The 21,323-nt window shown below is 39.8% G+C and overlaps 4 protein-coding genes across 5 annotated transcripts; 1 reads left to right on the top strand and 3 right to left on the bottom strand.

Moving 5' to 3' along the window:
- Nucleotides 1–104: 104 nt before the first annotated feature.
- LOC103981545 (E3 ubiquitin ligase BIG BROTHER-related-like) lies at nucleotides 105–4,892 on the top strand. Its single transcript, XM_065148969.1, has 7 exons — nucleotides 105–354; nucleotides 464–716; nucleotides 817–857; nucleotides 1,743–1,784; nucleotides 1,869–2,006; nucleotides 2,080–2,188; nucleotides 4,812–4,892. Exons 2-6 carry the CDS (start codon nucleotides 479–481, stop codon nucleotides 2,104–2,106), a joined length of 486 nt encoding a protein of 161 aa, XP_065005041.1. The 5' UTR covers nucleotides 105–354; nucleotides 464–478; the 3' UTR covers nucleotides 2,107–2,188; nucleotides 4,812–4,892.
- On the bottom strand, nucleotides 4,832–6,910 carry LOC103980578 (aspartyl protease family protein At5g10770-like). The gene is made up of 2 exons (XM_009397016.3): nucleotides 6,309–6,910; nucleotides 4,832–6,228 (listed from the first exon to the last, which is right to left on the bottom strand). Exons 1-2 carry the CDS (start codon nucleotides 6,463–6,465, stop codon nucleotides 4,988–4,990), a joined length of 1,398 nt encoding a protein of 465 aa, XP_009395291.2. The 5' UTR covers nucleotides 6,466–6,910; the 3' UTR covers nucleotides 4,832–4,987.
- Nucleotides 6,911–12,879: 5,969 nt separating this feature from the next.
- On the bottom strand, nucleotides 12,880–13,346 carry LOC135635037 (ubiquitin-NEDD8-like protein RUB2). Its single transcript, XM_065145841.1, has 2 exons — nucleotides 13,174–13,346; nucleotides 12,880–13,021 (listed from the first exon to the last, which is right to left on the bottom strand). Exons 1-2 carry the CDS (start codon nucleotides 13,344–13,346, stop codon nucleotides 12,880–12,882), a joined length of 315 nt encoding a protein of 104 aa, XP_065001913.1.
- A 1,261-nt stretch (nucleotides 13,347–14,607) lies between these two features.
- Nucleotides 14,608–18,289, bottom strand: LOC135637145 (reticulon-like protein B21). Of its 2 annotated transcripts, XM_065149617.1 has the most exons (13): nucleotides 17,404–18,289; nucleotides 17,256–17,318; nucleotides 17,116–17,178; nucleotides 16,973–17,035; nucleotides 16,831–16,893; nucleotides 16,694–16,756; nucleotides 16,498–16,600; nucleotides 16,330–16,404; nucleotides 16,101–16,245; nucleotides 15,934–16,003; nucleotides 15,787–15,852; nucleotides 15,188–15,310; nucleotides 14,608–15,108 (listed from the first exon to the last, which is right to left on the bottom strand). In XM_065149617.1, exons 1-13 carry the CDS (start codon nucleotides 18,062–18,064, stop codon nucleotides 14,909–14,911), a joined length of 1,758 nt encoding a protein of 585 aa, XP_065005689.1. In that variant the 5' UTR covers nucleotides 18,065–18,289; the 3' UTR covers nucleotides 14,608–14,908. The 2 variants fall into 2 exon arrangements, with proteins under 2 accessions (XP_065005689.1, XP_065005688.1); XM_065149616.1 differs by lacking the exon at nucleotides 17,116–17,178 and having other exon boundaries at nucleotides 17,404–18,271.
- Nucleotides 18,290–21,323: the final 3,034 nt, after the last annotated feature.

The following is a 21,323-nucleotide window of genomic DNA, read 5'->3' as shown; positions in this document are numbered from 1 at the left end:
TCTTTCTTAGTACCAATCAAAATATAGGTAATCCGGACGAGTAACCTTATTTAAGTAGAAAGGTTATTTACATAATAAAATGTAATAAGAAGTTCCACCGCGGATGAACAGTATCTGAAAACACGGCGCCGTAATGGAGAACGGTGAAGCAAGCGGCGCCGGAAGAAACACGACACCGACGAAAGGAACGCTAACCCTAACCCGATTCCAACCCCTCTACCGCCCGCCGGGAATGCACCGCCATGCGGGAAGGTGACGTCGCCACCCCCTTCACCGACTTCCGCCCTCAGGCCCTTCACCAGCCTTAGCCAGGTCGATGCTGACCTAGCTCTCGCCCGCGCACTCCAAGAACAGGCACCTGATCCTTCGACCTCTCCCTCCTGCTCCTCTATGTTGGAATCGTGTTGTGGGGGTCGGGAGTGAGGGTTTTGGGCGTTGTTTTGATGTTGGCGATTGGGTGCAGGAGAGGGCGTACGCAATGCTGAGGATGAACGGCGTCGATTGCAGCGATTACGGAATCTCCGACGCCGGTAGCTACGATTACGAGGAGGGAGCCGGACCATGTGATCGAGGACGACGCGGGGAACATCGAGGGGAGCGATTACACGAGGACGCTTTCGATGCCAATGATCCTGATGTTGACGATGAGACATTCGCAATGGCGCTTCAGGATTCTGAGGAGCAAGAGGTGGCTGTTCGGTTGATGGCCGTCGCAGGTTTGAATGTGTGTGGGAGAATGCTGCTTTGAGTTCATTACTTTCTGTTGGCTTTCGGTTGATTGGATCTTGAACTGACTGTTACTTTGTTTCTTTTCAGGGGTATCAGATGATCATGATGACCATGGCGATAACTCTCAAGTGACATATCAAGTTTTCCTATTCCACTGTTTCATCACTCTCATAAAATTATTCACTTGATAGTGATTAGACTTTAGACCATATGCTGTCATTTGAATAGTAAACATGCCTTGTAGTTTTCCCCATTATTTTGTTTCTACCTCATCTTTTTTCTGATACTTAAGCAATCTTTGTTTTAGTTTCATTCTATTATCTCTCATTTTGTTGCAATGCTTTCTATGTATAGTTATATTTCTGTTAGATATTTTTCCTTTAAGTTGCTAATAAATTGCTAAATCTTAGATGTCTGGCTTCTTTATAAGAGAAACCGTAACCCCTTGAGTTGGTTTGTCATGAGAAATTGCGTTTAGTTACTTTGAACATTTGATTTGAATTTTGGTTGTCTTTGATTGCTTGGTTGTAAAATTTTAGACATTGGATCCTGCAATTTTGGTGTTTGAACATTGTGAACTGAAACAGCTGCTTCTGGTCATAATTCAAGCTGATCTAAAACTCAAGTGTTATGCCCATCACACTCAATTAGTAAAATCTTAATTGAATGATTGTAACTGGCCATTGATAAGAAAAAAATCAGTCATGGATAAGGATGTGACGCAAAGAAAAACATACCTGTGACATGCCTGTTTTTTATATAATTTCATGTGCTCAATATGTAAGGATGGATGGATCATATGTTTTTACCCTGTTTCGCAAACCACATTTATGGATGTTTATAATTACCACACTAATTACTTGAATTTTTCATGTTCTCATCAACATTTATCATTGTACATCATAAACAGCCAAACTCTAATTCATTGATTCAAAAATTTCTTATTTAATGGAAAGATGCTTAGAATTTAATAATATAGTTATAAAATTGCCTCATATATTACATATTATCAGGATGCCTGGCAAGAGGTTGATCCAGATGAGTACTCATATGAGGCAAGAGATTTTTTTCCCCAGAAAATTTAGCCTCTCTTATAAAACTTCCATGTAAGTTGGACTTTGATTTTTCTTCTCCTTCAGGAACTAAATGCACTGGGCGAGGTTGTTGGAACTGAAAGTAGAGGCCTTTCGGCTGACGTGATATCCGCTTTGCCTTCAGTAAGTTACAAGGCAAACAATGTCCAAGACAGCAATTCTGAACAGTATGCATACATCTCGGTCAGACTTCTAGCATTATTTATTAATATAAGACTTGACATTCATCTATGTAAAAATTGAATGAAAACCACAGATTCATCATATGCTGTCTGGAGTATGAGGATGGTGATTCTTTGGTGCTGCTTTCTTGCAAGCACATATATCACCTTGAATGCATAAACACGTGGCTCCAAATAAACAAGGTGACATTCTAGTGAAAATGATAGGGCTTTGTTGTGTGTTCATTACATATCCGTAGTTTGTTTATTTTTGTTTGTATCTGTAGCGAAATTTATAGTTGAAGTTATTTACTGATGAATCAGGCTTGCATTAGCATGCATAAATAAGAAAACTAGAGCAGTCACTTTCTTATGTACCATTTGTTTTTATTTGAGCCTGGATTATTTGATAATAATTGTTCATATTCTTGAGGAAATTTGAAGTTACTGACATTTGAGATCCATTTTTGGTAATTAGCTTTGTACCTAGCTATAAAGAGACATATAAGATCATTGAGTGTATATTATTGTTCTAAGATTAGTTCCACTTATCTGCATATTAATGGGAGCATAATTTCTCTAACGACGTGGGATTCTTCTAATAGGCTGTGTGAGACTTTTCACAATTTTATGGTCACAGAATCCTTCGAATGACAATTTGTAAAATTTCCATTAGTTATATATGAGATCATTGTTGATGTTATACCTTATTGTCCCTTATATAATGTTTATACTCATCTTTTGTGTTGTGTTCAAGATATGATGTTTTAAAGATTATATTTCATATCCTATTACATTTCTCGCTGTGCTAAAATCTCGAGACTTCTTGGAACAAGACATCTAACTTGCTTCTTTAAATATTATTTTAGATAGAGCCTGACCGGCCTTCTCTTGGACTTCGACACTCTTTAGTTTACTGCCTTTACCATAATCTGGCTTGGGTTTTGATTAATCCTTTTCCAGTATCTCATCAAATTTGGGTCTATTTTGATAATCAATTTGGGAAGCAGAATTTCAATTACTTGTAATATATAGAATAATCAATGTCTTCAGTGAGATGCTTGACTGCTTATATCATAAATACCATAAATAATTTAGGCTTTTGATATCAGATAGAAGTAATTATCATAACTGAAAAGTAGTGATCTTGAGGAGAATGATTTATAAGAGGCTTAGGCTTTTGATTGGTTTTGTTAAATTTCCATAGAGACAAGTAATTTAGGATAAAACATTACTGAGTTTTATCTTTGGTGGAGACTAATGATGACTGAAGCAGACTAAGTTGCACAACAACAAGGAATTGGCATATAACTATAGGTTTTGTCGGAACAATACATCTTGGAAACAACTGTAGGTTACATGCTACAACATTCGGACATAGATCATTATTTCCCATTCGACAGTTGAAGAAATTTAGGAGAGACATTTGCTGAACAACTTTTCTGTAACCAATCAATTTCAAGCAGACTGTTGTTTTGGTTATTCTAAATCAAAAAAATCTCTTGAAACTGCTACTCTTAAAAACAGAAAAATTATTTTTTAACAAATGCCACATTATATAAACAGCATTTAAAATTGGAGTTTCATTTTACTGCTTTTTTGTCACTGTGAATATTGATCTGCACTGTGTAACATATTTCACTGCCAGAGTCAGCCTGCTGCTTTTCATTTTTGAGTTTACACCATTACAACTGTGTATGTTGGATCGCTGTTTTTCCTTGATCTTGTATTGCATGTTATTCTCCCCTGCTCTTTTTTGTTCCCTTGAATCCTCAGCCTAGTTATTTGGCATTGTTTGTACTTGATGGCCCTCTTTTGGGTTCATGAACTTGACTAGGGCTTAGTTCGGACTTAATATTCAGTGAATTTTGAATTCTTATCTTTCTCAAGTCAGTAGGATCATTCATTCCCCTTTCTCTTTTCTGCATTACATTTAGTTTTCAATCCAGTTATCATTCTTGTATCTTCTGTTCATAACAGACCTTTATTTGGATCTTCAGAGCTATTTTAATTGACAGATACATGAATTAACTACACATTAGAGCCAGTACAGGTTACATTAAAGATGGAGCTGGACTAAATTTTATTTTGTACACTTACATGGATTCCAAATAGTTTTCCGAAGTGGATGGAGATCTTGAGTAAAGAAAGGACATAATTGTATTTGTCACAAGATCTGCCTAAAATCATGGGGACTCAATTTTGGTAACTTCTTTCTTTTCGGGGGAGTGTTTTTGTTGGCTTTAAAACACTAGACCATGTCTATAGATTGATTCAGGAGTTCTTAGATAATGATATATATCATTTGAACTTGTAGTAGTGTGGATAGTTAGTTCATCAGTATACTTACTTTCATTTAAAGTTGCCATAGGTTGGCAGTTGTTCCACAAGATCCACCACCTACCGCTGCTTATGACGAGAGGGTCGCTTCTGTGCCAATTATATTATTTGTACTCGTTACCACTTGTGCTGGTTTTTCTATTGATGCATTGATGCTTGTACTATTTTTCCTAACAAAAGGATAAGTGAGATGTCACCAATTTTATTACTGTTCTGGTATTCTATTGATACAATGATGCTTGTACTATTTCTCCTAGCACAAGGACAAGTGAAATCACACCAATTTATTTCCTTCTGTCTGCAACGTGGAGGTATCAACATCAGAGAACAAGATTAGATTTTACATCAGTTAACCTGATAAGGAAAATACTGTAAATGAAGCACTTGGTGTGACTTGCATATATGTTACAGTATAATGCAAAATTAATTATAAATGTCTGCTCTCTATCTATTCTTATTTTTCCTAATATCTTTGTGTGATTGGAAGGGGTCTCATCACGGAGGACATGGGAGGGGGGAAGGGCTTTGCTATGCAGAAGAAGAGCTTCGTCCACGGAACAATTCCAAGGTACTTACAATCCCAGAATTACGTAAGAACGGCAGTCACGTTCTCAACATCAATTATTCAAATCTGAGCTTTTCATGTCATCGACAATCCGGAGATCAACTACAAGCCTCTTCAGCAAATCCTATTCTCGATGCCACTGTATCATACACCACCCTCTGATTCTTCTGCTGATAGTTCCCGATGATGCCGACTTGGCCGTCGAACTGAAGACTGGCGATCGCCAAACAAACCTGAGAAGCGCCCTTCTTCACCAAGTAGAAGATGCCGGTGACGTCCACGTTCATCTCCGCGCCGCCCTCGAATCCAAACCTCACCTTGGGGACCTTCACCTCCTCGTATGCCGACAGGTTGAAGCAGGTGTCCAAGATCGAGAAGCTCGGCGCCGGCGGATAGCCTGAGAACTGCCTCACGAACTCGGCCTTCAGCGTTTGGTAGACCGAGGGCGGAAGCCGGGTGATCACCGTGCCCGAATCGATGAGGGTTCTGCCGTTGGAGAAGCCGGCGGCATCAAGTGGCACACCGCCGATGCTCGCGCCGGTGAGGTTGAGGAAGTAGAACGGCGCTTGCCGAGGATCTGATACCATTCGAGTGTACGAGACCGGCGTGGAGTTCTTGTAGAGAGCAGGATCATCTCCAAGAACCAGAGAGCCAGATGAGTTGAGGATTCTTGTGGGGAGGCAGTAGGAGAAGAATCCGCCGAACTGAGAGGTGGTTTGGGAGACCAGAGAGAGCTGGGTCCTGCCGAGCCCCATGAGACCGGAGGTTCCACCGAAGAGGCCGTGGTTCCGGAGGCCGCAGCCGAAGATGAAGCCCTCGATGCTCGTCCCACCGATGTCGATCCTCTCGCGGCCCAGCACGCCGCGGGTGTAGGAGCCATCTCCGTAGCTGAGGGCGTAGTTGCAGGTCGACCGGTCGGCGCCACAGACGCCGGCCTTCCCGGTGGCCGCCCGAAGCAGGGAGTAGCAGGTGGTGGATTTGCAGGTGATGTTGTGGTACGAAGGCGAGGCGGAGGCGTCGAAGAGGGGGTCCTTTTGGCTGTAGCAGTAGGAGCAAGGCTTGCATTGGACCCAGGTGAGGTCGCTGCCGGTGTCGACGATGACCGTCATGTTCTTGCCGCCCACTCCCATGGTCACCACGTAGTTGAGGGTCTGTAGTTTGATACCTGAGACGAGAGGCACTTGCGCTTCGGATGTAGACTCCTCCATCTCCATCGGATCTTTGATTCTGGATTGGAGTGATTCGACTCGAGCTTCGTCATCGATCAGGAGCTTCAGATTTGACCTTGGGGACTGCAGGTGTTGCCTCATTTCTAGTATCGTTGCGCCAGCAGCCCTTCCTGAGAATTCAGCAGCATAACAAGATCAGTGGAAGTAGTGGTATAGTACTAACAAGTCTAATAGCTTTCAAGATGATTACGTGCTCGCCTCCCGGAGGTAGAGTGAGAAGCGCTTGTCTTCCCCCATTGCAGCTCATGTATGGAGTACGTCTCTCTGGAACAGTGAACGCTACTACCGACGAGAAGAAGAAGAAGAAGAAAGATGCGATGGCGGAGAGAGATGGGAAGACCTGCCATTGAAGATAGCCTAGAACGATGGTGTGTGCGACTACAGTAGCAGCGAGGGGGAAGAGGAAGGAGGATTTCTGGGGGATTGTAGAGACTTGGAAAGGGAACAGAAGAGGACGCGTGGGCACTTTGGAGGCATTAGCTCACGACGGGGAATTATTGGAGATTCACGGGTGGGTGACTGAAGCTATGGAGTCAGATTCATATTAGCTTGCTGTCGTCGTCTCCGGTTCTTTGGTCGTACGTTGTGCATGCATGGGGTTAAACACCGCCCGTGAGTCTTGGTCGAGGCGAAGGTGAAGGTCTTGTCGCTCGATGCAGCCAAGGCTTTATTCTTTGGCCTCTTTCAGAACCAAGGGAATGGAAACGCGTTGCGTATTGTTGCTATAGAACGCATATTTCATCTAACTATGATTAGAGACTTTATATACGTAGTAAATTTGTACAAACAAAGTCCCTAATTTCGTACAATGAAACCCTTTTTTTTCAACAAAATAAATTGACTTTGTATATTTGTTACCCCAAATATATCTTGATTTTGGGTGAATTTATCCTAAATATACAAGCATGCCTACATGGATGTATCAAAGTATACCACATGTTTCACATGGATAATGTATAATACTATGGGACTAGGCATATATTAGTAACTGGATGAACACATATTTAGTAATACTAATTTAACATGTGAAGAAGGATCCTTCTTCTTAACATCCATCCACTACCTCTCTTCCACCATTGGGATCGCCTCCGTCGACGCAACCCACCCATGTCGTCCGCCCATCCACCTCACTTCTCCATCCCCCTCTCCTCCTCTCTCCTGCCATCACCTTCTCTCTCCTCTTTCCCCGTTGCCCACCTTTCACCCTTCTCCTTTCACTCTCCTCCTCTTCCTCTATCATCAGTCATCCTTTCTCTCTTTTCTTGATGCTCACCCGTCCTTCTTTTTACTTCATTATTGAATATGCTGGATACAAGCACAGAGCAAGCAAGGGCGCAAGAACAAATAGTTTCAAGGTGCTAATGGTATACATGAGAAGTTTCAGGGTGCTAATGTTATACATGAGAAATGACTGATTATCCCTTCCTTTTAAATAACATTAGTTATTCTGTCCTTTTAAATAACATTGATTATCCTTTCATTTTCAATGATTGATTATCTTTTCAAATTTTAATTTCAATGATTGATTCTTTTTTGTTTATATTCTTGTTTTTCTTCTTTAAAAGACACGATCAGGAAGAGACGACGATACACGAACGAACGAACAATAACAAGAGGCGACGAGCAACGATACGCAAATAGACAATAATAGAAGCGATGATGGAAGAGAGATAGTTTGAATACTTTTGAGTTCGAGGTATTATTTAAGAAAAACTGAAATGGGGAGTACTTATTAAAAAATAACTAAAATGCAGATATTTTCAAGGAAAATCATCTTATCATTTTCTAGTATCCTAATGAGTTTTTAAAGAGTATTAGTGAAATGAGAATTTTAGCTAACAATTATCTTATAATAGCTAACAAAGATTAATTACAATGACATATGTGTAAGTTTAAAATTTTTGAAAGGATATATATGCTAAATGTGTATTATGAGAAATAAATATAAAAGTCACTAACCTTCAGAAATTTACATGCAATTTTTCCAAAAGAATAATTTTCATGATCTATGATATTTGTAAGAACATTTATGGTATTTGTAATTTTCAACACATGACATGTAAAGGTAATTAGCCATACCAATCAATAGGCAAACTAAATTCATTGATGTATTGGCACCGTAAGAGATCAATGTTGTGATGGCATATAATATGATAGAAACAATACAATTTAATTATGATCACAAACTAAAATTGATAATTAACCATACATAATTGCAAAAGCATGTCAAGAAAATATAATGGATTCCACATAATCTCATTTGAAAACCACTGAAATTTTCACAAGAAAGTTTCACATATTACCAATAGATAATAATAAAGACCATACACATGATTGACATCAATAATACTAAGCATTTGCAAGAGTTTTGAAAATCACACAAGCCTGGAACTCACAATTCTTTTGAGCAATACTCCATCGTCAAAGGAACATCCTACATGTAGAGATATAAAAGACATCAGCCAAGAGTATGTGAACTTTGTAACATTTAGCAAAATTAGATTACATATCTGAATCACAATCTGAATTACTTGAATATGACATGATCACATCTATGCAAACAACAATTACTTGTGCAATAGGTTTGTCCTCATTTAGCTTCAAGTTTTATGACCAGCAATCATTTAGACACTAGCTCTCCTTCTGCATGCCAAGTAGAGTAAAGCAAAAGAAACATTATTTTTCCCTAAGGCATCTACTTTGGTCATCAAAAAAAAATTATAATCAGTTATCTCCGTGCACCAGAGTATCAACATGAACTATGATCAGAAAACATAAAAATCATTAACCTATGCAATGTCAAATATTAATAGATTTTACGTGGTTGACTCTCCTACAGAAGACAAATATCAAATGACAGAAACCACATGACTATGTAGGACATAACCACAATGACATTCAAAAGGAATGATTAGAATTGTGTAGAATTAGTCATTGAGCAGTAAATTTGTTGTCTTGTGAATTCTATTGGTATTGAATTGCTAAATTGACAAGAACCCTCCGTGAAGTGTGACAACAATCAAACAGAACTTATAATAATCTTTTACCGCTGTCCCACCTAATACGCATGCACAGATCACAAATGTGAATTAACAGCAGTGAATTATATGCTTCCTAGCTGTAATATTGCGGTCTGTGAGAGGAAAAGAAGACTGATGAATGCTAGATTCTGTCTAAAAAGATGAGCAATCTTTGGAAGAAAAGCGGTGGTCTCCTATAGTATGCATAAGTTCAATTTTAAAATGGCAAAAGAATGGGAATGTTACAATGCTACTTCCTATTCTATAAAGTACTTTTAAAGCATGTGCATTTAGATGATTGTTAAAGTGCAACCAGTTGTTAGATAATTGTCTCAACAATCAACATGCAAGAATTCCAATTAACTGGTTCTCCCACAGAAACTAATAATCTTATTCACCAGGAACAACTTGAAAGCAAGCCTAATAATTTCATTGCCTGGTATCTATCCAGGTGTGTCTTTTAAAGGTGTATTAACCAATGAATACCATAATACAGTTTGATGGAGTCAAATGGACAAAGACTCTCACAGATTCTTTGTAATTATCACAAATCTTCAACAGGTAACGCAGGTAAAAGATACACATGTTATGCCATGGATAGCATAGAAACGCAGTATCCAACAACACAGCATAAAAATACAATCCAACTAGGCACCTAGTGTAACAAAACAGCTGCCAAGATATGAAACATAAGAGTACTTTATGATTTACCATTACAAGTGTGAATACGATACAGATCATAACATTAACTCTTTTGAAAGGTTAAATGAAAATAAGAAACACTGAAAGATGGCTAATAAACCTTATAGTGTATAATGAAACAGGCAGGTTAAAAAAGAATTAGCAAGCTATAGTCTTTGGAAAATCTATTTTGATGAGTACCCTGATGATAACATACATAAGTATAAAGTGTCCAAATATACTAAGCTATGAAATAAAGTCAATTTCAAAATGAAACAACGATTTCCATGTTATTAGCTTCAAAATTTTCCGACATGTAGTAAATGTGACTGATGGCCTTAACGAGGAAGGGTAAGAAAAAGACCAATTCTTTTTTTCACAATTACTCCTTCATTACACGAATGTATAAACTCTTATGGTTTATAGTAGAAATAAAGATTATAACAGAATTCTGCAGACAAAGTTAATCATCTCTCTGTTCTATGTATATATTAGAATATGATTATTCACAATATTTATTTTCAGTTGTAAGACATGTAGTCAAATTGGCAAAGCATATGGATAAATGCTGAAGTCGCCAGATTTAATTAACTTGCGTGGTAAATATTAGTATGAAAAACATCTGATATCAAGTCAAGTAACTCAAATAATCTGGTCTTGTCTTCCATTAGGGCAGAATCATTGTTCTGAAATCCATAAGAGGTAAGTATGCATTGGCTACTTGTGGGGTTGAACACGCTAGAGAAAACACAACCCTGTAGTGGATACCCATTGAGGTTTACAGAATGTCGGCATCATGAGACAAGGATCACCAGTACGAGCCTGACCTCACGAAAACAATCTTTCTCCCTTTCAATTGTCCTTCCAGTATGAAGCCGATATATGTGATTGGTATTTGCAGCAATAAAGAAGAATATGTGCACTATTATAGCAATTAGTGTACCACAAATTACAAATCATCGGCGATGGCTATCAACAAGTTTTAGAATGCGGCAACAAGAATTGATCTTTGACGTGGAAATAGAAGTATGATGTGAATGTAACTGCGAAACTCGGAAATCTAAGCATAATGACATTAAACACACCCAAATCCTAAGCAGAATCATATAATAAACTAATAGAGCAATGCAACAATAAAGTTGACCGATCCAAAGAGTCGAGATGCATACCCTAAGCGAGGGGCTCATAGTAGCTCGTCCGGTAGGGTTGGTGATCGACCGCCACGAGCACGTAGATGGCGTAGATGATCCCAGGGATGTACCCCAAAATCGTCAGCAGCAAACAGATGCAGAATTCCAGCTTCGGATGAAACAAAAAGAGTAAAAAAAACAAATCAATATCCGAAGAATAGCGAGAAGGGGCGAAACGAAGAAGAAAGACGAGAGATTGGGATGGGAATCAGTACGCTGCAGCAGCCGTAGTGAAGGAATACGCCAAGGGGAGGGAGGATGATCGAGATGAGGATCTCGAGGAACAGGCAGCAACGCTCCGAAGCCATTTCTCTCGCTCTCGCTCAATCCTTCTCCGCCCTCTTCGAATGCTGTTCTTTTGACGTTTCCGTGGCAAATATGAACGCGGGGATGACCCCAACTGGCGTTGATTAAGATCAACTCCTACGGAATCGGTCTACCTGCTTTGTCATTGGAAGAAAACATGGCCCTAAAGATTATGTTTCAGGGCTCCACCTAGCTGTCCAATGACGCGGGTGGTAGGGCGGAAAGAAAAAGCCTAGGGAAAGTATTTATTTTGGTTATCAAACATGAGGTCAGGATGAGCTGTCTTGACCGAGACACCAGGAGCCAAATGCGGCCTGCCGATATCATGATCACGTGACCAGACATCCGCATCGTTTGCTGATTGGCCGCTGTATGGCGGTTGAAGGCTTGGAGGCATGCTCCGGACGTCGTGAGATGGATCACGACACGTGGATGGGCCTGCATTTGTCGCAGGGGTCATGTGCTGGCAATTGACCGATTCCATCAATGCGATACAGACACACAAGGAAGGCCATCATTAATGATGTAGCATCTGTCATCCCCATAATAGAGAGGCTCCACCACTAATTATAATATTTACATGGATCTAATCGCCCCTTTCAACCTCTCTCATCCGATCTCAGGTCTGAATGGATCCCACTTGTCATGTCAAGATGGAACACATGGCATGTGACATGTCCGACTAATCCAATAAGATAAGAGATGAGGAAGGGATGGTTTTGAGGGAAGCATTGGCGGGTCGGAGGACGGATGCTGAACCAAATGATCCGGTAAGATAAGGGAAGGGATGATTGAGGGAAGCATTTAGCGGGTCGGAGGACGGATGCTGAACCAAATGATCCGGTAAGATAAGAGATGAGGAAGGGATGATTCAGAGGGAAGCATTAGCGGGTCGGAGGACGGATGCTGAACCAAATCCTATATATTGAGTGCGTACAAGAGGAAGCCATGCATGCTCCCACGTCTCACAAGTGAAGGACCGTTCGACGGCGACGTGTCCCCTCCACCACGCACGCATGCATGGCTGCCGTTGCCCCCACGGCCTCAAAACGCCCTGCTCTCCCTCCACGTCGAGTAATAGAGAGAAGGGAGAGTGACTGAGCAATGAGCAACACCAACGGGGACGCGTCGAGGAGGGCGGCGCCGGAGGCCAACGCTCGCGGCGTGCTGCACCAGCGGCGGAACATGCCATTCAGCCTCATGACCATGGCCGCCGGGGGGTTCTTGATCGTCGCCGCCATCGGCTACTTCACCCTGTACCACAAGTCCCGGCCCGGCACCACAGCCTCCGACGTCGCAAAGGCTACCGCCGGTGACAACCGTGGGGCGAGCCACAAGTAGGACCTCTGTACTCCTTTTGGTTGAGAGAATGATATGGTGTTTGACTTGGAGCCACGTTTTCAACTTCGTTTTATCTGCTAATTGAAGTAGGGAAAAGAATACAAAGAGAAAATGACACATAAAGGAAAATGAACACTGTAAAGCAAATACAAACAATGTTTTTTGACGCTTAAATCATGTGCTCATCACATAATGGTTACAGAACACATTCTTGACGTCCTCACTAAGTGCCACCCCTCAGAGCAAGCACAAGGTGAAGAACAGAACCATCCTCGATGTTGGATTCCCGGGCAGTCTTGTCATCAGCGAGTTGCTTCCCTAAGTAGATAAGCCTCAACGAGAAACCACACCGATTTGTCAGAGTCCTGGAAGAGTTCATGAGATTACAGTCCGATGGCCACACAGTTGTTGGTCACAAACCTTTGCTGCGGAGGTGGAATCTCTTCTTTCTCTTCAATCCGTTCCTTGATCCTATCTATTGTATCGATGGGATCGAAGTCGATCTCGATTTCTTTGCCTGTTGAGTGTCTTGACCTTGATCATCATTCCATTCCGAGGCCTCAGAACCAGATGAAGTGTCGACTCTCTCTGGATGTTGTAGTCTGCAAGAGTTGTGCCATCTTCCAATTGCTTCCCAGCAAAAATCAATCTCTGCTGATCCGGGGCGATTCCCTCCTTGTCCTGCAGCATCTCCAAGTAGTCATTCAATCAAAGAATTAGAACTTGTCATGGTCTCCGCCATTCATGAGTTGAGAAAAATGAAGCTGATACATCACCTAAATCAAAAACCGAATGCATAATATTGAAACTAATCCATTAAATAGTGTCAGATGAATCTAAAGGGTTAAAAGAGGCACAGCAAGAATCACACACACGGTAAGCAGAAACCATAAGCTTCAGCAGTTGAAGGTTTCACCGGAGAAACACTTATAAAGATCAGCTGTAATATCCAGTATCAAGGCGACACGATACGGAAGCACAGTAAGACGATGGAGCAATAATAACATCGACGACCATGCATGGAACACAGCAACACCATAGTCGAGAGGATAACCGATCGACTCCTATGCAGAACGCTAGATTCACACGTTTATCTTGAACAAATGTATCATACAAGAAGATTATAAGGATCAACTTTATTTGGTTAAGACACATTAAATATTTTGATGTTCAAATCTTGGATGAGTATACCGTACCGAAAGGGATTGATTAATATATTTTTAGATGTGTTAAATGTTTTGAATGCATCGTACATAAGAGAAATACTTTGGGTAATGTTGGGTACTTAAATATTTTCTTTAAATATTTCTTTGTCCTCATCAAAAGAATCCCATATAAAGGGGATGTTTTAGGCCACAAAGGCTATGCTAAATGCATCACACAATTCATCAAATTAGGTTAGGGAGCATTAAGTATAAGAAGATATTAAAAGTCACATCAAGCATCTCTTCCGTTTTCCCCCTGTTAAGGAAACATCGAGTTGAGTGATGAGAGATGCATTGGTCGTAAAGGTCATGATGAGTGCATTAAACATAAGAAGATCATGTTGATCAGTGCGCACATCAAGAATGTTGTTTGATTTATCATTTTTGTTAATCGAATAGGATTGATGAGTTAACTCACTGCATGTATAAACTTGTAGATCAACTTTGATGGGTTCGACCAATTTCATTTTAATAGATTTTGATCATCGATTACGACCGTTCGATGACCAGGCCGTTAGCCATCAGGAATTTTAATATTTATAATAATTCTAAGATAATTAATTATCTTTCTTCGTATCTGTTTTCTTTCTTTAATATAAATTATTAGGCAATGTTAACCATTATATTAATTTATAGGATCAGAATGGGCGGTGCAAACCAATAAAATTAATCGATCGATCGTTGACACTGCATCAGATCAGATGGTTGGTGGCATCAGTGGTCCAAAAGATGGCTCATGAGGTCAGTGGTCCAAGAGAACAAAATACGTTCATCCCAAGAAACAAAGGGAACAGCAGAGAGAGACGCCATGTGCTGTGAGGCTACGTTTATTACCGTTTCCCCCTGACAAAAGCCAGATGGAAACGCACAACGCACATAGAATCGATCTCCTCGCTAAAGATGCTTTCCAAACACCACAACGTTCCAGTCTCCTTCCACCCTGCTCCTCCATCGTCGTCTCTTTCTCTCGCTCCTATGAGTCTTTTTTACGCTGTCCTACTCTACTGCTTTCGGGGGACCCACGCACTCACAATTGTCCACCTCTTCCTACATCCCCTTCTTTTGCTTTCTCTCTCTCACTGCTGTCCCACCTCTGTGTCGGTGGTGCAGCCCGGGCGCCTGCACCAGGCTCTGTGCCGGCTTGGAAACTTCTTGTACCTCTTCCACCACCACCACCTCTTCTCGCCCAGGCCACTCCTCGGCTACACATTGTTGGTAGTACTTTACAGCCACAACCAGCATGAACACTGCCGGAGAACATTGCATCAAGGAGTATAGATCACGAGGCAACAACTGGTGATGGTGTTGTTAGAGGAGGAGCCTTACCAGCCCAGATGCGAGCAACAGTGGAGGAGATGTTCCAAATGAGGGTGAAGATGGCGGCTGCCACCGCCTTCTTGTGGCTGCATGACTCCCACCCGTCTCTAATCCTCTCCACCCAGAAGTTACCTGCATGTAATGCAGTTTCATTATTTAGCTTAGCTTCATGTGTAGGATCATAATTGATATGATGGAAACAAACAAACAAAAAACTTGGCATATCATTCAAGAATTAGAAAGTTGGTGGTCTTTAGCTGACTAAAAAGTCGTAAATGATTCCTATTATAGTTTGAGGGTAATTTCCTCAAGAACTACCATATCAACCAACAAGCAGTAATTTCTTGGAAGACTCAGGAAGACACATGCACTGTCCTAACACATGCATTAGCAGATCTGATCCCGAGTCTGAATCACACAGCTAATATGCTTCCTCGTTAACCCCAGTGCACGTGGAAAAGGACAAAGGAGTAACTTTGAGGCTACGTCTCGAATTCATCGAATGCAGCACAAAGCTGAACATGGCTTGTAATCTAGGAACCAAATGCAGAGAGCCATTACTCACTCTCTGAGCTCTGTATGTAACAAAAAGAACGCTTGTCGCTCACCATATTTCGCCAGCTGGGTGGAATAGGAAGAGCAGATCTTTGGTACAGTGAAGACGCCAAAGAACGCTGCAGAAGATTACAAGCATATCAATCTACTGCATGGTAACTTTGGAACTTGAATCCTTCTGTCGAAATCCAGAAACTTACACAGTCTCGAGAGGGTCCAAATGGTGATGGAGTTTCCACACCTGGCCATGACGAAAAGTAGCACAGCCAGCTGCCAGAGCGACATGAATTTACCAGTGTTAGAATGCTGCATGGGTGGTAAGAAAACAGGTGGCTAAAAACACAGGGCGAGGAAGCCAAACTCTTGCCTTCATGGTAGTTGCAGGGTCTCCAGAGAAAAGGGCCCTTATCTTAAGCAGTAGTTCATTTATGTAAGGGAGGAGCAGCCTTAGAAGCCAGATGGCCTCTTCTTCACCCACCATGTAGCTTTCATCGTACTCCACACTCTCTCCTCTGCTTCAGAACGTATAATTTGTGACCAAAACACAAAAAGAGGAAAAGTGATGATCTATGGAAGGTCTCATGGGGAGGAATTACCTGTGCAAGATGGACTTGTAAACGAAAATTAGTGCGAGATAGATGAGACCAAGATAGGAAGTTGCTGATATTAAGCTGCAGCATGAACATCTTGATGAAGTTAGCTACATCATCTGGTTCTTCGAGAAATCCCTGAGAAATGCTGATTTGAGCCAGTCGAATCCTCACCTGAAATTGAGATCCTTGGCATAGGAAGATGACATGAGAATGAATGTTCCGAGACCGAAAACAAATGCCGACTTCGGAATCTCTCGCCACATAACCAAATCCACTGAAAAATTCAGCATGTTGGTATGATCTTTTGTAGGGATATGAGAAATCTGTACAAAAGTATCAGATTGTTAGGGATGATGTAGCAACTCACCAATGCTCTGCAACCTATTGTGGTGCCCAGATTTGCTGTCAAACATTCTCTTTGCCCCTTCAACTGGTCAGCAGCAAAATCCAAGAAAGAGTCAGATCAAGAAGGAAAAAGAGCAACAAGGAAGAAAGGCAATTTACAAGAAGGCGGTTCGACGGGATCTGGGTCGATTGTCCTGTGATTCATCTTCTTCTTTTCTGCATCTGAAGATGATACAATCTCAGTCCAATCCTGATTGTTTCTACATCTGGTTTCTGAAATGCATAAAGAAGAAGGACTTACAAGGACGTAGTTCGACAGCATCTGAATCGATTATCCTGTGATTCATCTTCTTCTTTTCCGAATCTGATGATGAAACGATCTCAGTTCTATCCTGCTTGTTTCCTACATCTGGTTTCAGATATGCATAACGAAGAACAACTTACGAGGATGTGGTTCGACAGGATCTGGATCGATTATCTTGTGATTAATCCTCTTCTTTTCTGCATCTGAAGATGATGCAATCTCAGTAAAACCCTGCTTGTTTCCTACGTCTGGTTTCAGAAATGCACAAAGAAGAACTTACGAGGAGGTGGTTCGACAGGATCTGGGTCAACTATCCTGTGATTCATCTTCTTCTTTTCTGAATCTGATGACGAGACAGTATAATTCTACTTATTTTCCTGTATTTTTTGAAGGAATTACGTGAATCCTTGAGGAAATAAACAACTTACAAGGAGGTGGTTCGATAGGATCTGGATCGATTGCCCTCTGACTCTGCTGCTGCTCTTGCTTTTCTGCAGCTGGTGAGGTCGCAATCTCAGCACAATTCTGCTTCTTCTCGACAACCGGCGGCGACGACGCAGGAATTTCGTGGACCTGGTTAATTGTCTTCTCCTCCTCCTCCACGCTCTTCCCTTTCTCCACCGGCAGATCCATCTCCTTGTCATCAAAGCTTTCCCTTCCCACCTCATCCTCCATCTCCACCTCCCCATCATCTCCACCGACACCCTCACTACCGTCGCCGATCGCCAGCACCCGCACCCGCCCTACCCCTCCCAACTCCCGAGAATCCTCGGCCAATTCCGACCGCGCCTTGTGCAGCGGGATCGGACTTCCGCCGATCGATCCATTCATCGAGGACGCCGATGACGGAGGCGGCGTCCAGATCCTCCTCCGCCGCCCGGCGGCGATGCTGTCACTCTGGTTCCTCCGCAGCCTGCGGTAGACTCGCATTCCTTCCTCGTCGGCGTTGCCGTCGCCGTCGCGGCTCTCCTCGCCGTTGAAGACCTTGATCCCGCCGTTCACGGCGTCCACCCTCATCCGCGCCTCCCAAACGGAGCCCGCGACCACTCCATTCCTGGTGAAGCTCCTCCTCCTGGCGCTGCCCTGCATCCCCACTGCCACTCTGTTTTCTTGCCTTGGAGTGGAAGAAATGCGGCAATGATTATGGAGAAGAAGGATTGTGTCGGAAGGCTTCTCTTTTGCTGCCCTCTGCCTCCTCTGCTCTGTATTCTTTATCTTCTCTCTCTCAATTCGGTGGGAGATCGAGTACTGTGAGGTCAGGAGACAAGGGGAAGAGGAAGCTAAGAGAAACTGCTGAATCCAGCCAAGAAGGTTCACATGGCAGGTGGCTGCTTAAGAGCCATATTTCATTGTTTTTTATTATTACTTTGTTTAAATAATTTTCTTTCATCCTATTAAATTATATGCAATACACTCAACTCTTACACCAAATTAAATCTGAAATCTATAATAATAATAATATTATTATTATTAATAAGAATAAGAATAAGAAAATGTTGGCCGTTCGTGTCATGCCCCTAAAAAAAAATCGATGATATTAAAATTTTCATCACAAACCAATCCATGATCTAAACTAACATTTGAGGATACTGAAAAATATTCTATCAAATTTACATCTATAAAACCTGTACAGTTTATAATCATATATCACATCGCTCGATAATTCATATTTATGGTAACCTAAGCCAACTTAACAAACATGAACAATATTTATAGATCCATAAGTTAAGTAATTTATACAATTAGAACTTTAATCATTACCACGAGTTCATATCATCGTAAACTAGACTTAACATTCCAAAATTTCAAATAAGAGAGATTTTTTAACACTTTTACAAGATATATCAATTTCGATTCATCGATAATATTTCATTACATACAAAATATACTTATATAACAATAACATAATAACCAATAAGACTTGCCCATAATTCTGAATAGCTTTCCACTATCTCAGCCCAATTCAAACATCTCAAAGAGTAACAAGCTAACTTGAAAGATTTTATATAACAACGGAGTAAGCTACAAGTGACGAAGCATATTCAGAACAAAAGGAATTATTTCAAATAAGTAACCTTAGAAAGAATATAGTAATTAACATTACATGGCAAAATCAATCTGAAACCAACAATTGTAATTGAATTTTGATATTTTAAAATAAAAATATTAAAATTTTTGACGTACGAAGGATACAAGACTCCTAAAATGATTGTAGATCATCTACAATAAATTTTCCAACATCCTCGATGGGATTCAATGACAAAACTATGATTCAATGGCAATAGTAATTAACATTACATAGTGTTATTATGATTAATCGGATTTAACAATCTTATGAAATCCATCTAAAAATTTTAAAAATAAAAATTCTGATTTTTAGAACGTCAATTAAAAACCACCGAAAAGAATAAAGGATAATGATTTAAACAAACTATATGCTTAATGAAAAACCTATCAAATAGATTCAATAAATAATTATTGAAAATACACGATCAAATCTAATATTAATACTTTTAGTCCATGTAAAATGAGATCCAATAAATACAAGATTAGTCCACCTAGAAGTAGCAATAAATTATAAATAATATCGAATAGGTATATTAACAACAAAAAGGATATTCCTCTCTTTTATCATAGGACTAAAAATAATAATTAAAATCACCAAGTATGCACCAACATGTCCAACAAATGCATTACCAACAAAAAGAGATCCCTCTATTTTATTAAGGCCTTGAAAAAAATAATTAATATCACCAAGTATGCACTAAAAAATATTACACAGATCGATAGAAGCCAAAGAGATTCTAACGAGCCACACAATTTTTACTAGGAGAAAAAGAATTAGACACAATTACTTAGCCATGTGAATTCACTGTGGCTTTGGTGTTATCCCTCCCTCTGTATTTTACCTTGGGAGGGTCAGTCATGATTGAACCCATGTCCAAGAGCTTATCTTTGTTCTAACTCAGGACAATCTCATCAGTGGGCCTGCTTGAAGTGTTCTCATAATGTTTGTCGAGTGGCTGTCCTTGCCAAGAAAACAAATATAAATTTTAATTATTACACATGAAATGCTGAACATGGGATGATTCATGAGCTCTTCTTTTGGTGTTTTAGTGATCAATAAACTTTTCATTACACAAATCTTTATGACATTGAGATGAGCAGCTGTGCTGATATAATATTATATCAACCAATGATGAATCACATGTCAATTTATTTCTATAGAGCAGCCACTGCCATACAATAATGCAAGTCCTCCAGCTGGAGTATTAGGCAATTCTTAATTCTTATTCTGACCATTCAATGTTGGTGTAGACATGACCATGATAATGCTTGTTTTTAGTCAATCTCCATGACTGATGATGAACTGTAGTGGCCATAGTATCTTCCTAGTTCATCAAAAAAGCAAGCTGGGGGTGCATAGGAAAGGGAAAAGCAAAAGGTGAACCATAATTAGAGAGAGGGACACTCAATTTAATGGTATGGAGAAAAATAAGGCTTTTGCAATAGTGTGCCACCTATGGCCAATTAATTATCTGCTCTTTATGATTATAAATATGATAGCAAACAAAGAAGCCAATTAGTTATCTACTCATATGGTTATTATTTTTTTGACAAATCAAAAATCCATATTTATCTATTGGAGATGTCATATTAGCTATACAGTATACCACACAAGAGGAATATTTTGTCTTAAGTCGATAATTATAATATTTATATTATATAAAATAATTTTTAATATATTTCTTCATTTAAAATTTAAATTTAAGATATTTGTCTATAATTAATAAATTAAAAAATTAAAAAATAAACTTTACTGAAATAAACAAAATATATAAAAGATATGAGTATTTTTTTGTCATTATATTAGCTACAAATATTTTTTATTATTTGATTGAAATAAGATGTAAGATGCAAAATACTGACATTTTCTATCCTCGATTGAAATTCTCAAATTCTAATTATTCGAGTTAACCGTATATTATTATGAATTTAATTATTTATCAAATTCTAATATCTCGAAATCATTTAATGATTCTTTCATTAGTTCAAATACCCTACTTTAATATAATAACATAGTGTCGATCAAATGATATTGAGGTGTCGATAATATGTCAAATATCATTTTTCTATATCACTATTAATTCTATCTTATGAATTCAGACTTCCAAATGATTTTGATTATTTCTTACTTGTAATAATATATAACAATCTAGGAAAATAAGAATTTCATGTAATGAATATTAATCCAATAATCCTTAAACTATTTAACAAAAGAATAAATATAATCCACTTCATATTTGAAAAGCTTATACATTTACTAAAATGACATGTAAAATTTCAA

The sequence above is a fragment of the Musa acuminata genome, chromosome BXJ3-4 (genome assembly GCF_036884655.1).
Source record: "Musa acuminata AAA Group cultivar baxijiao chromosome BXJ3-4, Cavendish_Baxijiao_AAA, whole genome shotgun sequence".
NCBI lineage: Eukaryota > Viridiplantae > Streptophyta > Magnoliopsida > Zingiberales > Musaceae > Musa > Musa acuminata.
This window is presented reverse-complemented; position numbering and strand designations above follow the sequence as displayed.

What these genes read in the sequence shown, in the direction of transcription:
- LOC103981545 (XM_065148969.1), top strand. Translation starts at nt 479, where the DNA reads ATGCTGAGGATGAACGGCGTCGATTGCAGCGATTACGGAATCTCCGAC. An exon ending in TCGGTTGATGGCCGTCGCAG is followed by an intron (nt 717 to 816) that starts GTTTGAATGTGT and finishes GTTTCTTTTCAG; the next exon opens with GGGTATCAGATGATCATGAT. An exon ending in ACCATGGCGATAACTCTCAA is followed by an intron (nt 858 to 1,742) that starts GTGACATATCAA and finishes ACATATTATCAG; the next exon opens with GATGCCTGGCAAGAGGTTGA.
- LOC135635037 (XM_065145841.1), bottom strand. Translation starts at nt 13,346, where the DNA reads ATGCTGCAGGACAAGGAGGGAATCGCCCCGGATCAGCAGAGATTGATT. An exon ending in AAGGTCAAGACACTCAACAG is followed by an intron (nt 13,022 to 13,173) that starts GCAAAGAAATCG and finishes GAACTCTTCCAG; the next exon opens with GACTCTGACAAATCGGTGTG.
- LOC103980578 (XM_009397016.3), bottom strand. Translation starts at nt 6,465, where the DNA reads ATGGCAGGTCTTCCCATCTCTCTCCGCCATCGCATCTTTCTTCTTCTT. An exon ending in TACCTCCGGGAGGCGAGCAC is followed by an intron (nt 6,229 to 6,308) that starts GTAATCATCTTG and finishes CTGAATTCTCAG; the next exon opens with GAAGGGCTGCTGGCGCAACG.
- LOC135637145 (XM_065149617.1), bottom strand. Translation starts at nt 18,064, where the DNA reads ATGCAGGGCAGCGCCAGGAGGAGGAGCTTCACCAGGAATGGAGTGGTC. An exon ending in TCCTGTCGAACCACCTCCTC is followed by an intron (nt 17,179 to 17,255) that starts GTAAGTTCTTCT and finishes CATCATCTTCAG; the next exon opens with ATGCAGAAAAGAAGAGGATT. An exon ending in CACCCAGCTGGCGAAATATG is followed by an intron (nt 15,311 to 15,786) that starts GTGAGCGACAAG and finishes CATTACATGCAG; the next exon opens with GTAACTTCTGGGTGGAGAGG.